The sequence below is a fragment of the Mercurialis annua genome, linkage group LG1-X (genome assembly GCF_937616625.2).
Source record: "Mercurialis annua linkage group LG1-X, ddMerAnnu1.2, whole genome shotgun sequence".
NCBI classification, from domain to species: Eukaryota; Viridiplantae; Streptophyta; class Magnoliopsida; order Malpighiales; family Euphorbiaceae; genus Mercurialis; species Mercurialis annua.
The window spans coordinates 27,966,552-27,981,982 of NC_065570.1; the positions used below are offsets into that span (position 1 = coordinate 27,966,552).

Below are 15,431 nucleotides of genomic sequence, written 5' to 3' on the forward strand. Positions count from 1 at the left end.
AAACGTTACGAAACAAATCCAAACGTTTCACCTTTTTAGCGATTTAAGCCAAACGTTTGCAAATGTTACGAAACAAATCCAAACGTTCACCCTTTTAGCGATATAAGACAAACTTTTACAAACGTTACAAAACAAATCCAAACGTTTCACCTTTTTAGCGATTTAAGCCAAACAATTAAGACGTTACTAGGACCAATCCAAACGGTTAAAATGTTACGAAACATATCGAAATGTTTCACCATTTTGGCGATTTTACCCAAACGTTTAAAACTTTACAACGCAAATCCAAGCGTTTCACCTTATTAGCAATTTAAGCCAAATGTTTACAAACGTTACGAAACAAATCCAAGTGTTTCACCTTTTTAGCAATTTAAGCCAAACGTTTACAAACGTTAGGAAACAAATCCAAGCGTTTCACCTTTTTAGCAATTTAAGACAAACGTTTACAAACGTTATGAAACAAATCCAAACATTTCACTTTTTTAGCGATTTAAGCCGAACGTTTACAGCTGTTACGAAAGTAAACCAAACGTTTCCCCTTTTTTAGCGATTTAAGCCAAACGTTACGAAACAAATCCAAAAGTTTCACATTTTTGCAATTTAAGCCAAATTTTTACAAACGTAATAAAAAAACCAGCGTTTCTTCTTTTTAGAAATTTAAGCCTAACGTTTACAAACGAAATTAAACAAAACCAAGCATTTCTTCTTTTAGCAATTTAAGAACAACGTTTACGAACGTTGCGAAAAAAAACCAAGCGTTTCTTCTTTTTAGCAATTTAAGCCTAACGTTTACAAAACGTAATGAAACAAATCCAAGCGTTTCACCTTTTTAGAAATGTAAGCCAAACGTTTACAAACGTTACAAAACAAATCCAAGCGTTTCACCTTTTTAGCGATTTAAGCCAAACGTTTACAAATGTTACGAAACAAATCCAAACGTTTCACCTTTTAGCGATTTAAGCCAAACGTTTACAAACGGTACGAAACAAATCCAAACGTTTCACCTTTTTAGCAATTTAAGCCAAACGTTTACACCTTTTTAGAAATTTAAGTAAAACGTATACACCATTATGAAACAAATCCAAACGTTTCATCTTTTTAGCGATTTAAGCCGAACGTTTAGAGATATTACGAAACGAAACCAAACGTTTCCCCTTTTTAGCGATTTAAGCCAAACGATTACAAATGTTACAAAACAAATCAAAGTGTTTCGCCTTTTTGCAATTTAAGCCAAATGTTTGCAAAGGTTACGAAACAAATCCAAACGTTTCACCTTTTTAGCGATTTAAGCAAAACGTTTACAAACGATACGAAACAAATCCAAACGTTTCACCTTTTTAGTGATTTAAGCAAAACGTTTACAAACGTTACAAAACAAATCCAACGTTTCCCCTTTTTAGCGATTTAAGCCAAACGTTTACAAACGTTACAAACAAATCCAACGTTTCACCTTTTTAGCGATTTAAGCAAAACATTTACAAATGTTACGAAACAACTCAAAACGTTTCACCTTTTTAGCGATTTAAGCCAAACAATTAAGACGTTTACGAAACCAATCCAAAACAGTTAAAACGTTACGAAACAAATCCAAACGTTTCATCATTTTGGCGATTTTAGCCAAACGTTTAAAATGTTACGACGCAAATCCAATCATTTCACATTTTTAGCAATTTAAGCCAACGTTACAAAACAAATTCAAACGTTTCACCTTTTTAGTGATTTAAGCCAAACAATTAAGACGTTACAAAACCAATCCAAACATTTAAAACGATACGAAACAAATCTAAACGTTTCATCATTTTGGCGATTTTAGCCAAACGATTAAAACGTTACGACGCAAATCCAATCGTTTCAAATTTTTAGCAATTTAAGCCAATCGTTTACAAATGTTACGAAACAAATCCAAGTGTTTCACATTTTTAGAAATTTAAGCCAAACGTTTACAAACGTCAGGAAACAAATCCAAGCGTTTCACCTTTTTAGCAATTTAAGTCAAACGTTATGAAACAAATCCAAACGTTTCACCTTTTTAGCGATTTAAGTCGAACGTTCACAGATGTTATGAAAAAAACCAAACGTTTCCCCTTTTTAGCGATATAAGCCCAACGTTTACAAATGTTACGAAACAAATCAAAGTATTTCACCTTTTTGCAATTTAAGCCAAATGTTTACAAAGGTTACAAAACAAATCCAAACGTTTCACCTTTTTAGCGATTTAAGCCAAACGTTTACAAACGATACGAAACAAATCCAAACGTTTCACCTTTTTAGGGATTTAAGCAAAACGTTTACAAACGTTACGAAACAAATCCAAACGTTTCACCTTTTTAGCGATTTAAGCCAAACGTTTACAAACGTTACGAAACAAATCCAAACTTTTAACCTTTTTAGCGATATAAGCCAAATATTTACAAATGTTACGAAACAAATCAAAATGTTTCACCTTTTTAGAGATTTAAGCCAATCAATTAAGACATTACGAAACCAATCCAAACGGTTAAAACTTTACGAAACATATCCAAACGTTTCACCATTTTGGCGATTTTAGCAAAACGTTTAAAACGTTACGACGCAAATCCAAGCGTTTCTCCTTTTTAGCAATTTAAGCTAAACGTTACAAACGTTACGAAACAAATCCAAGCGTTTCACATTTTTAGCAATTTAAGCCAAACGTTTACAAACGTACGAAACAAATCCAAGCGTTTCACTTTTTTAGCAATTTAAGTCAAACGTTTACAAACGTTATGAAACAAATCCAAACGTTTCACCTTTTAGCGATTTAAGCCGAACATTTACAGATGTTACGAAACAAAACCAAACGTTTCCCCTTTTTAGCGATATAAGCCAAACATTTAGAAACGTTACGAAACAAATCCAAGAGTTTCATATTTTTTGCAATTTAAGCCAAACATTTACAAACATAATGAAACAAAACGAAGTGTTTCTTCTTTTTAGCAATTTAAGAATAACGTTCACAAATGTTGCGAAACAAAACCAAGCGTGTCTTTTTTTTTTTGCAATTTAAGCCTAAAGTTTACAAATGTAATGAAACAAATCCAAGTGTTTCACCTTTTTAGCAATTTACGCCAAACGTTTACAAACGTTATGAAACAAATCCAAGCATTTCACCTTTTTAGCAATTTAAGCACAACGTTTAAAAACGTTACGAAACAAATCCAAACGTTTTACCTTTTTAGCGATTTAAGCCAAACGTTTACAAACGGTACTAAACAAATCTAAACGTTTCACCTTTTTAGCAATCTAAGCCAAACGTTTATAAATGCTACTAAATAAATCCAAACGTTTCACCTTTTTAGCAATATAAGCCAAACGTTTATAAACGTTACAAAACAAATCCAAGAGTTTCTCCATTTTAGCAATTTAAGCCAAACGTATATAAACGTTACGAACTAAATCAAAGCGTTTCACCTTTTTAGCAATTTAAGCCAAACAATAACAAAGGTTACAAAACAAATCCAAACGTTTCACCTTTTTAGCGATTTAAGCCAATAGTTTAAAAAAGTTACGAAACAAATCCAAATGTTTCACCTTTTCAGCAATTGAAGCCAAACATTTACAAACGTTATGAAATTTCAAACGTTTCACCTTTTTAGCGATTTAAGCCAGACGTTTACAAACGTTACGAAACAAACCCAAACGTTTCCCCTTTATTGCCATTTAAGCCAAAGGTTTAGAAACGTTACGAAACAAATCCAAATGTTTCACAGTTTTAGAGATTTAAGCTAAACCCTTACAAATATTACGAAACAAAACCAAGTGTTTCACCTTTTTAGTAATATAAGCCAAACCTTTACAAACGTTATGAAACAAATACAAACGTTTCTTTTTAGCGATTTAAGCCTAATGTTTATAACGTAACGAAATAAATCCAAACGTTTCACCTTTTTGGCAATTTAAGACAAACGTTACGAAACAAATCCAAACGTTTTACATTTTTCGCAATTTAAGCCAAAGGTTTGCAAACGTTACGAAAAAAACCAAGCGTTTCACTTGTTTAGCAATTTAAGCCAAATATTTACAAACGTAGCGAAACAAATCCAAGCGTTTCACCTTATGAGCGATTTAAGCCAAACGTTTACAAAAGTTACGAAACAAATCCAAGCGTTTCACCTTTTTAGCAATTTAAGCCAAACGATTACAAAAGTTACGAAATAAATCCAAACTATTCACATTTTTAGCAATTTAAGCCAAACGTTTACAAACGTTACGAAAAAAATCCAAGCATTTCACCTTTTTAGCAATTTAAGCCAAACGTTTACAAACGTTACGAAACAAATCCAAACGTTTCACCTTTTTAGCGATTTAAGCCGAACGTTTAAAACGTTACGAAACAAATTCAAATGTTTCATCTTTTTAGCGATTTAAGCCTAACGTTTATAAACGTTACGAAACAAATCCAAACGTTTCACCTTTTTAGCGATTTAAGCCGAACCTTTAAAACGTTACGAAACAAATCTAAACGTTTCACCTTTTTAGCGATTTAAGGCAAACGTTTACAAACGTTACGAAACAAATCCAAATGTTTTCCCATTTTAGTGATTAAAGCTAAACGTTTAAAACTTACGAGACAAATCCAAACGTTTCACCTTTTTAGCGATTTAAGCCAATCGTTTACAAACGTTACGAAACTAATCCAAATGTTTGACATTTTTTGCAATTTAAGCCAAACGTTTACAAACGTTATGAAAAAAAACCAAGTGTTTCACCTTTTCAGCAATGTAAGCCGAACCTTAAAAAACGTAACGAAAAAATCCAAGCGTTTCACCTTTTTAGCAATTTAAGCCAAACGTTTACAAACATTACGAAACAAATCCAAGTTTTCACCTTTTTAACAATTTAAGCCAAATGTTTACAAACTTTCCAAAACAAATCCAAACGTTTTAGCATTTTAGCTATTTAAGCCAAACGTTTACAAACGGTACGAAACAAATCCACATGTTTCCTCTTTTTAGCAATTTATGCTAAATGTTTACATATGCGACAAAACAAATCCAATTGTTTCTCCTTTTTAGCAATTTAAGCCAAACGTTTAGAAATGTTACGAAACAAATCAAAGTGTTTCACCTTTTTGCAATTTAAGCCAAATGTATACAAAGGTTTCGAAACAAATCCAAACGTTTCGCCTTTTTAGCGATATAAGCCAAACGTTTACAAACGACACGAAACAAATCCAAACGTTTCACCTTTTTAGTGATTTAAGCATAACGTTTACAAACGTTACAAAACAAATTTAAACGTTTCACCTTTTTAGCGATTTAAGCCAAACGTTTGGAAACGTTACGAAACAAATCAAAACGTTTCACCTTTTTTGCGATTTAAGCCAAACGTTTACAAACGTTGCGAAACAAATCTAAACGTTTCTCCTGTTTAGCGATTTAAGCCAAACAATTAAGACGTTACGAAACCAATCCAAACGTTTAAAACGTTACGACGCAAATCCAAGCGTTTCACCGTTTTAGTAATTTAAGCCAAATGTTTACAAACGTTACGGAACAAATCCAAGTGTTTCACATTTTTAGCAATTTAAGCCAAACGTTTACAAACGTTAGGAAAAAATCCAAGCGTTTCACCTTTTTAGCAATTTAAGTAAAACGTTTACAAACGTTATGAAACAACTCCAAACGTGTCACTTTTTTAGCGATTTAAGCCAAACGTTTACAGATGTTACGAAACAAAACCAAATGTTTCCCCTTTTTAGCGATTTAAGCCAAACGTTTACAAACGTTACGAAACAAATCCAAAAGTTTCATATTTTTTGCAATTTAAGCCAAACGTTTACAAACGTATGAGACAAAACCACTACTAGAAAACATCAAATTAGCGACGGAACTAAAATCCGTCGCTAATTTGACTTTTTTGCGACGGAATTAACGACCGAATACATCTGGGATGCTTGGAACGCGTTCTGGAACTCAGAGAAAGAGAAAAAAAGGTCAGAAACCGCCCGAGCAAATCGGATGAGTGAGCCAGCGGGCGCCGGTTCTGGACCTTTCCGCCATACTGGTGGATCTCGCTCTGCTCTGAAGCATATGGATGTCATGGTTTGTTTTAAAATTCAGTAATTAAAATACTTAAGTAACGTATTTATTTTATTTTTATACTAATTGAATTGTATTTTTTATTTTAGGAAAGGGAGCTTGGCCGGAAACCGAGTGCGACGGAGTTGTACACTCGCCTTCACTCCACGAAGGCTGACAAGAAGCCGGTCGACAAACGGGCTCAGGATATGACTGTAAGTTTTTATTAAACATGTAATTCTCTAAGTTGAATTTAATAATTCGGAAATGATCTATTAGATTGAAAATGCTTGTTGGTTAGCTGTTAAACATGTTTATTATTGGATTATATAGTGGAATTTGCTTACAGGACTTCCCTGAAAAATGGGTGATGCTCATATTACAGAGGAAATGCTGTCGAAATTTCGTTACAAATTAGGTTTACTTTGTAATATGTTATGCATTTTTGGTTGCTTGAAAACTAAACTGATATCTTTTTTATTGTTTTGTAGGACGCCATCACTGAGAGGCTTGCTGCTGCGACACAGCCTCAGACCGGAGAGGGTAGCTCCTCGACCCCAGCTGCAGTGGACGAGACCCAGGTGTTTCTAGACATCGAGGGCGTCAACAAGAAGAAACGCGTGTACGTGTTGGGTTCTGCGAGCAGCAGGTACGCCGGGCCAAGCAGCAGGGTGCAGCGAGGCAGCTCTTCTAGGACGTCGCAGCAGGCAGACGAGGAGGTCGAGCGCCGTGTGCAGGCCGGCATTCAGGAGGGTCTGCGACTGGCTCGGGAACAGCAGGCTGCGAACATGGCCCAGATGATACGCGAGGAGATTGCCAGGATGATTCCTAACCTTCCGGCTGAGTATCGGCCACAGCGCCCACCTACCCCACCAGACGATGACGACACTCCAGCTTTGTAGTGTCGTGTTAGCTTATTTTATTACACACATATAATACGGTTTTTATTTTTATTTTTTGACGTTTACGTGTATACTCTGATATTTATATATATATATATATATATATATATATATATATATATATTTATTTATCAGTTTCAATTGATTGTAATTTATAAATGAATTGTTATTACTGTATTTAAAACGACAGGAGAAAACGGCAAAAAATAGCGTAAAACGGCAAAAAAATGCCGAAAAAAATTAAAATTTGCGACGGACTGTGGTATTTGCGACGGACATGTCCGTCGCCAATTCATCAGCTTTTGGAGACAAAAGCTGATGAATTGGCGACGGATTTGGTCCGTCGCTGATTTGCGACGGATATATCCGTCGCAGACCCTCAGCCTTCGTCTCCAAGGCTGAGGCATTTGCAACGGACTTGTCCGTCGCAAAAGCACAATTTCCGTCGCAAATTTGTCTCCAAACGAAATAAATTGGAGACAAATTTGCGACGGACGTTGTGGCTTTTGCGACGGACGTGTCCGTCGCAAAATTAGCCACGGACACGTTTTTGGTCGCAAATTTTGTTTGCGACCAAAAATGTTGCGACGGATACGATCCGTCGCAAATCCGTCGCAAAGGCTGTTTTACGACGGATTTGAGGGCTTTAGCGATGGAATTTTCCGTCGCTAAAGCCCTGTTTTCTTGTAGTGAACCAAGCGTTTCTTCTTTTTTGAAATTTAAGCCTAATGTTTACAAACGTAATGAAACAAAACCAAGCGTTTCTTCTTTTTAGCAATTTAAGACGAACGTTTACAAACGTTGCGAAACAAAACCAAGCGTTTCTTCTTTTTAGCAATTTAAGCCAAATGTTTACAAACGTTCTGAAACAAATACAAATGTTTCAGCATTTTAGCAATTTAAGCCAAACGTTTACAAACGGTATGAAACAAATTCAAACGTTTCCTCTTTTTAGCAATTTAAGCCAAATGTTTACAAATGTTACAAAACAAATCCAATCGTTTCTCCTTTTTCGCAAATTAAGCCAAACGTTTACAAATGTTACGAAACAAATCAAAGTGTTTCACCTTTTTGCAATTTAAGCCAAACGTTTACAAAGGTTACGAAACAAATCCAAACGTTTCCCCTTTTTAGCGATATAAAGCAAATGTTTACAAACGATACGAAACAAATCCAAATGTTTCAACTTTTAGTTATTTAAGCAAAACGTTTACAAACGTTACGAAACAAATCCAAACGTTTCACCTTTTTAGCGATTTAAGCCAAACGTTTGCAAATGTTACGAAACAAATCCAAACGTTTCACCCTTTTAGCGATATAAGACAAACTTTTACAAACGTTACAAAACAAATCCAAACGTTTCACCTTTTTAGCGATTTAAGCCAAACAATTAAGACGTTACTAGACCAATCCAAACGGTTAAAATGTTACGAAACATATCGAAATGTTTCACCATTTTGGCGATTTTACCCAAACGTTTAAAACTTTACAACGCAAATCCAAGCGTTTCACCTTATTAGCAATTTAAGCCAAATGTATACAAACGTTACGAAACAAATCCAAGTGTTTCACATTTTTAGCAATTTAAGCCAAACGTTTACAAACGTTAGGAAACAAATCCAAGCGTTTCACCTTTTTAGCAATTTAAGTCAAACGTTTACAAACGTTATGAAACAAATCCAAACATTTCACTTTTTTAGCGATTTAAGCCGAACGTTTACAGCTGTTACGAAAGTAAACCAAACGTTTCCCCTTTTTTAGCGATTTAAGCCAAACGTTACGAAACAAATCCAAAAGTTTCACATTTTTTGCAATTTAAGCCAAATTTTTACAAACGTAATAAAAAAACCAAGCGTTTCTTCTTTTTAGAAATTTAAGCCTAACGTTTACAAACGAAATTAAACAAAACCAAGCATTTCTTCTTTTTAGCAATTTAAGAACAACGTTTACGAACGTTGCGAAAAAAAACCAAGCGTTTCTTCTTTTTAGCAATTTAAGCCTAACGTTTACAAACGTAATGAAACAAATCCAAGCGTTTCACCTTTTTAGAAATGTAAGCCAAACGTTTACAAACGTTACAAAACAAATCCAAGCGTTTCACCTTTTTATCAATTTAAGCCAAACGTTTACAAATGTTACGAAACAAATCCAAACGTTTCACCTTTTTAGCGATTTAAGCCAAACGTTTACAAACGGTACGAAACAAATCCAAACGTTTCACCTTTTTGGAAATTTAAGCCAAACGTTTACACCTTTTTAGAAATTTAAGTAAAACGTTTACACCATTATGAAACAAATCCAAACGTTTCATCTTTTTAGCGATTTAAGCCGAACGTTTAGAGATATTACGAAACGAAACCAAACGTTTCCCCTTTTTAGCGATTTAAGCCAAACGATTACAAATGTTACAAAACAAATCAAAGTGTTTCGCCTTTTTGCAATTTAAGCCAAATGTTTGCAAAGGTTACGAAACAAATCCAAACGTTTCACCTTTTTAGCGATTTAAGCAAAACGTTTACAAACGATACGAAACAAATCCAAACGTTTCACCTTTTTAGTGATTTAAGCAAAACGTTTACAAACGTTACAAAACAAATCCAAACGTTTCCCCTTTTTAGCGATTTAAGCCAAACGTTTGGAAATGTTACGAAACAAATCCAAACGTTTCACCTTTTTAGCGATTTAAGCAAAACATTTACAAATGTTACGAAACAACTCAAAACGTTTCACCTTTTTAGCGATTTAAGCCAAACAATTAAGACGTTTACGAAACCAATCCAAACAGTTAAAACGTTACGAAACAAATCCAAACGTTTCATCATTTTGGCGATTTTAGCCAAACGTTTAAAATGTTACGACGCAAATCCAATCATTTCACATTTTTAGCAATTTAAGCCAAACGTTACAAAACAAATTCAAACGTTTCACCTTTTTAGTGATTTAAGCCAAACAATTAAGACGTTACAAAACCAATCCAAACATTTAAAACGATACGAAACAAATCTAAACGTTTCATCATTTTGGCGATTTTAGCCAAACGATTAAAACGTTACGACGCAAATCCAATCGTTTCAAATTTTTAGCAATTTAAGCCAATCGTTTACAAATGTTACGAAACAAATCCAAGTGTTTCACATTTTTAGAAATTTAAGCCAAACGTTTACAAACGTCAGGAAACAAATCCAAGCGTTTCACCTTTTTAGCAATTTAAGTCAAACGTTATGAAACAAATCCAAACGTTTCACCTTTTTAGCGATTTAAGTCGAACGTTCACAGATGTTATGAAAAAAACCAAACGTTTCCCCTTTTTAGCGATATAAGCCCAACGTTTACAAATGTTACGAAACAAATCAAAGTATTTCACCTTTTTGCAATTTAAGCCAAATGTTTACAAAGGTTACAAAACAAATCCAAACGTTTCACCTTTTTAGCGATTTAAGCCAAACGTTTACAAACGATACGAAACAAATCCAAACGTTTCACCTTTTTAGGGATTTAAGCAAAACGTTCACAAACGTTACGAAACAAATCCAAACGTTTCACCTTTTTAGCGATTTAAGCCAAACGTTTGGTAATGTTACGAAACAAATCCAAACTTTTAACCTTTTTAGCGATATAAGCCAAATATTTACAAATGTTACCAAACAAATCAAAACGTTTCACCTTTTTAGAGATTTAAGCCAATCAATTAAGACATTACGAAACCAATCCAAACGGTTAAAACTTTACGAAACATATCCAAACGTTTCACCATTTTGGCGATTTTAGCAAAACGTTTAAAACGTTACGACGCAAATCCAAGCGTTTCTCCTTTTTAGCAATTTAAGCTAAACGTTTACAAACGTTACGAAACAAATCCAAGTGTTTCACATTTTTAGCAATTTAAGCCAAACGTTTACAAACGTACGAAACAAATTCAAGCGTTTCACTTTTTTAGCAATTTAAGTCAAACGTTTACAAACGTTATGAAACAAATCCAAACGTTTCACCTTTTAGCGATTTAAGCCGAACATTTACAGATGTTACGAAACAAAACCAAACGTTTCCCCTTTTTAGCGATATAAGCCAAACATTTAGAAACGTTACGAAACAAATCCAAGAGTTTCATATTTTTTGCAATTTAAGCCAAACATTTACAAACATAATGAAACAAAACGAAGTGTTTCTTCTTTTTAGCAATTTAAGAATAACGTTCACAAATGTTGCGAAACAAAACCAAGCGTGTCTTTTTTTTTTGCAATTTAAGCCTAAAGTTTACAAATGTAATGAAACAAATCCAAGTGTTTCACCTTTTTAGCAATTTACGCCAAACGTTTACAAACGTTATGAAACAAATCCAAGCATTTCACCTTTTTAGCAATTTAAGCACAACGTTTAAAAACGTTACGAAACAAATCCAAACGTTTTACCTTTTTAGCGATTTAAGCCAAACGTTTACAAACGGTACTAAACAAATCTAAACGTTTCACCTTTTTAGCAATCTAAGCCAAACGTTTATAAATGCTACTAAATAAATCCAAACGTTTCACCTTTTTAGCAATATAAGCCAAACGTTTATAAACGTTACAAAACAAATCCAAGAGTTTCTCCATTTTAGCAATTTAAGCCAAACGTATATAAACGTTACGAACTAAATCAAAGCGTTTCACCTTTTTAGCAATTTAAGCCAAACAATAACAAAGGTTACAAAACAAATCCAAACGTTTCACCTTTTTAGCGATTTAAGCCAATAGTTTAAAAAAGTTACGAAACAAATCCAAATGTTTCACCTTTTCAGCAATTGAAGCCAAACATTTACAAACGTTATGAAATTTCAAACGTTTCACCTTTTTAGCGATTTAAGCCAGACGTTTACAAACGTTACGAAACAAACCCAAACGTTTCCCCTTTATTGCCATTTAAGCCAAAGGTTTAGAAACGTTACGAAACAAATCCAAATGTTTCACAGTTTTAGAGATTTAAGCTAAACCCTTACAAATATTACGAAACAAAACCAAGTGTTTCACCTTTTTAGTAATATAAGCCAAACCTTTACAAACGTTATGAAACAAATACAAACGTTTCTTTTTAGCGATTTAAGCCTAATGTTTATAACGTAACGAAATAAATCCAAACGTTTCACCTTTTTGGCAATTTAAGACAAACGTTACGAAACAAATCCAAACGTTTTACATTTTTCGCAATTTAAGCCAAAGGTTTGCAAACGTTACGAAAAAAACCAAGCGTTTCACTTGTTTAGCAATTTAAGCCAAATATTTACAAACGTAGCGAAACAAATCCAAGCGTTTCACCTTATGAGCGATTTAAGCCAAACGTTTACAAAAGTTACGAAACAAATCCAAGCGTTTCACCTTTTTAGCAATTTAAGCCAAACGATTACAAAAGTTACGAAATAAATCCAAACTATTCACATTTTTAGCAATTTAAGCCAAACGTTTACAAACGTTACGAAAAAAATCCAAGCATTTCACCTTTTTAGCAATTTAAGCCAAACGTTTACAAACGTTACGAAACAAATCCAAACGTTTCACCTTTTTAGCGATTTAAGCCGAACGTTTAAAACGTTACGAAACAAATTCAAATGTTTCATCTTTTTAGCGATTTAAGCCTAACGTTTATAAACGTTACGAAACAAATCCAAACGTTTCACCTTTTTAGCGATTTAAGCCGAACCTTTAAAACGTTACGAAACAAATCTAAACGTTTCACCTTTTTAGCGATTTAAGGCAAACGTTTACAAACGTTACGAAACAAATCCAAATGTTTTCCCATTTTAGTGATTAAAGCTAAACGTTTAAAACTTACGAGACAAATCCAAACGTTTCACCTTTTTAGCGATTTAAGCCAATCGTTTACAAACGTTACGAAACTAATCCAAATGTTTGACATTTTTTGCAATTTAAGCCAAACGTTTACAAACGTTATGAAAAAAAACCAAGTGTTTCACCTTTTCAGCAATGTAAGCCGAACCTTAAAAAACGTAACGAAAAAATCCAAGCGTTTCACCTTTTTAGCAATTTAAGCCAAACGTTTACAAACATTACGAAACAAATCCAAGTTTTCACCTTTTTAACAATTTAAGCCAAATGTTTACAAACTTTCCAAAACAAATCCAAACGTTTTAGCATTTTAGCTATTTAAGCCAAACGTTTACAAACGGTACGAAACAAATCCACATGTTTCCTCTTTTTAGCAATTTATGCTAAATGTTTACATATGCGACAAAACAAATCCAATTGTTTCTCCTTTTTAGCAATTTAAGCCAAACGTTTAGAAATGTTACGAAACAAATCAAAGTGTTTCACCTTTTTGCAATTTAAGCCAAATGTATACAAAGGTTTCGAAACAAATCCAAACGTTTCGCCTTTTTAGCGATATAAGCCAAACGTTTACAAACGACACGAAACAAATCCAAACGTTTCACCTTTTTAGTGATTTAAGCATAACGTTTACAAACGTTACAAAACAAATTTAAACGTTTCACCTTTTTAGCGATTTAAGCCAAACGTTTGGAAACGTTACGAAACAAATCAAAACGTTTCACCTTTTTTGCGATTTAAGCCAAACGTTTACAAACGTTGCGAAACAAATCTAAACGTTTCTCCTGTTTAGCGATTTAAGCCAAACAATTAAGACGTTACGAAACCAATCCAAACGTTTAAAACGTTACGACGCAAATCCAAGCGTTTCACCATTTTAGTAATTTAAGCCAAATGTTTACAAACGTTACGGAACAAATCCAAGTGTTTCACATTTTTAGCAATTTAAGCCAAACGTTTACAAACGTTAGGAAAAAATCCAAGCGTTTCACCTTTTTAGCAATTTAAGTAAAACGTTTACAAACGTTATGAAACAACTCCAAACGTGTCACTTTTTTAGCGATTTAAGCCAAACGTTTACAGATGTTACGAAACAAAACCAAATGTTTCCCCTTTTTAGCGATTTAAGCCAAACGTTTACAAACGTTACGAAACAAATCCAAAAGTTTCATATTTTTTGCAATTTAAGCCAAACGTTTACAAACGTATGAGACAAAACCACTACTAGAAAACATCAAATTAGCGACGGAACTAAAATCCGTCGCTAATTTGACTTTTTTGCGACGGAATTAACGACCGAATACATCTGGGATGCTTGGAACGCGTTCTGGAACTCAGAGAAAGAGAAAAAAAGGTCAGAAACCGCCCGAGCAAATCGGATGAGTGAGCCAGCGGGCGCCGGTTCTGGACCTTTCCGCCATACTGGTGGATCTCGCTCTGCTCTGAAGCATATGGATGTCATGGTTTGTTTTAAAATTCAGTAATTAAAATACTTAAGTAACGTATTTATTTTATTTTTATACTAATTGAATTGTATTTTTTATTTTAGGAAAGGGAGCTTGGCCGGAAACCGAGTGCGACGGAGTTGTACACTCGCCTTCACTCCACGAAGGCTGACAAGAAGCCGGTCGACAAACGGGCTCAGGATATGACTGTAAGTTTTTATTAAACATGTAATTCTCTAAGTTGAATTTAATAATTCGGAAATGATCTATTAGATTGAAAATGCTTGTTGGTTAGCTGTTAAACATGTTTATTATTGGATTATATAGTGGAATTTGCTTACAGGACTTCCCTGAAAAATGGGTGATGCTCATATTACAGAGGAAATGCTGTCGAAATTTCGTTACAAATTAGGTTTACTTTGTAATATGTTATGCATTTTTGGTTGCTTGAAAACTAAACTGATATCTTTTTTATTGTTTTGTAGGACGCCATCACTGAGAGGCTTGCTGCTGCGACACAGCCTCAGACCGGAGAGGGTAGCTCCTCGACCCCAGCTGCAGTGGACGAGACCCAGGTGTTTCTAGACATCGAGGGCGTCAACAAGAAGAAACGCGTGTACGTGTTGGGTTCTGCGAGCAGCAGGTACGCCGGGCCAAGCAGCAGGGTGCAGCGAGGCAGCTCTTCTAGGACGTCGCAGCAGGCAGACGAGGAGGTCGAGCGCCGTGTGCAGGCCGGCATTCAGGAGGGTCTGCGACTGGCTCGGGAACAGCAGGCTGCGAACATGGCCCAGATGATACGCGAGGAGATTGCCAGGATGATTCCTAACCTTCCGGCTGAGTATCGGCCACAGCGCCCACCTACCCCACCAGACGATGACGACACTCCAGCTTTGTAGTGTCGTGTTAGCTTATTTTATTACACACATATAATACGGTTTTTATTTTTATTTTTTGACGTTTACGTGTATACTCTGATATTTATATATATATATATATATATATATATATATATATATATTTATTTATCAGTTTCAATTGATTGTAATTTATAAATGAATTGTTATTACTGTATTTAAAACGACAGGAGAAAACGGCAAAAAATAGCGTAAAACGGCAAAAAAATGCCGAAAAAAATTAAAATTTGCGACGGACTGTGGTATTTGCGACGGACATGTCCGTCGCCAATTCATCAGCTTTTGGAGACAAAAGCTGATGAATTGGCGACGG

The 15,431-nt window shown here is 34.5% G+C and overlaps 2 protein-coding genes across 2 annotated transcripts; both read left to right on the forward strand.

Moving 5' to 3' along the window:
- Nucleotides 1-5,957: 5,957 nt before the first annotated feature.
- Nucleotides 5,958-6,968, forward strand: LOC126667609 (uncharacterized). Its single transcript, XM_050360619.2, has 3 exons — nt 5,958-6,062; nt 6,149-6,253; nt 6,530-6,968. Exons 1-3 carry the CDS (start codon nt 5,979-5,981, stop codon nt 6,938-6,940), a joined length of 600 nt encoding a protein of 199 aa, XP_050216576.1. The 5' UTR covers nt 5,958-5,978; the 3' UTR covers nt 6,941-6,968.
- A 7,151-nt stretch (nt 6,969-14,119) lies between these two features.
- Nucleotides 14,120-15,128, forward strand: LOC126667618 (uncharacterized). Its single transcript, XM_050360627.2, has 3 exons — nt 14,120-14,222; nt 14,309-14,413; nt 14,690-15,128. The coding sequence occupies exons 1-3, from the start codon at nt 14,139-14,141 to the stop codon at nt 15,098-15,100; spliced, it is 600 nt and encodes a 199-aa protein (XP_050216584.1). The 5' UTR covers nt 14,120-14,138; the 3' UTR covers nt 15,101-15,128.
- The last annotated feature ends 303 nt before the right edge of the window (nt 15,129-15,431 follow it).

Coding starts and splice junctions, on each gene's coding strand:
- LOC126667609 (XM_050360619.2), top strand. CDS start 5,979: ATGAGTGAGCCAGCGGGCGCCGGTTCTGGACCTTTCCGCCATACTGGT. Junction 6,063..6,148: donor TGAAGCATATGGATGTCATG/GTTTGTTTTAAA, acceptor TTTTTATTTTAG/GAAAGGGAGCTTGGCCGGAA. Junction 6,254..6,529: donor AACGGGCTCAGGATATGACT/GTAAGTTTTTAT, acceptor ATTGTTTTGTAG/GACGCCATCACTGAGAGGCT.
- LOC126667618 (XM_050360627.2), top strand. CDS start 14,139: ATGAGTGAGCCAGCGGGCGCCGGTTCTGGACCTTTCCGCCATACTGGT. Junction 14,223..14,308: donor TGAAGCATATGGATGTCATG/GTTTGTTTTAAA, acceptor TTTTTATTTTAG/GAAAGGGAGCTTGGCCGGAA. Junction 14,414..14,689: donor AACGGGCTCAGGATATGACT/GTAAGTTTTTAT, acceptor ATTGTTTTGTAG/GACGCCATCACTGAGAGGCT.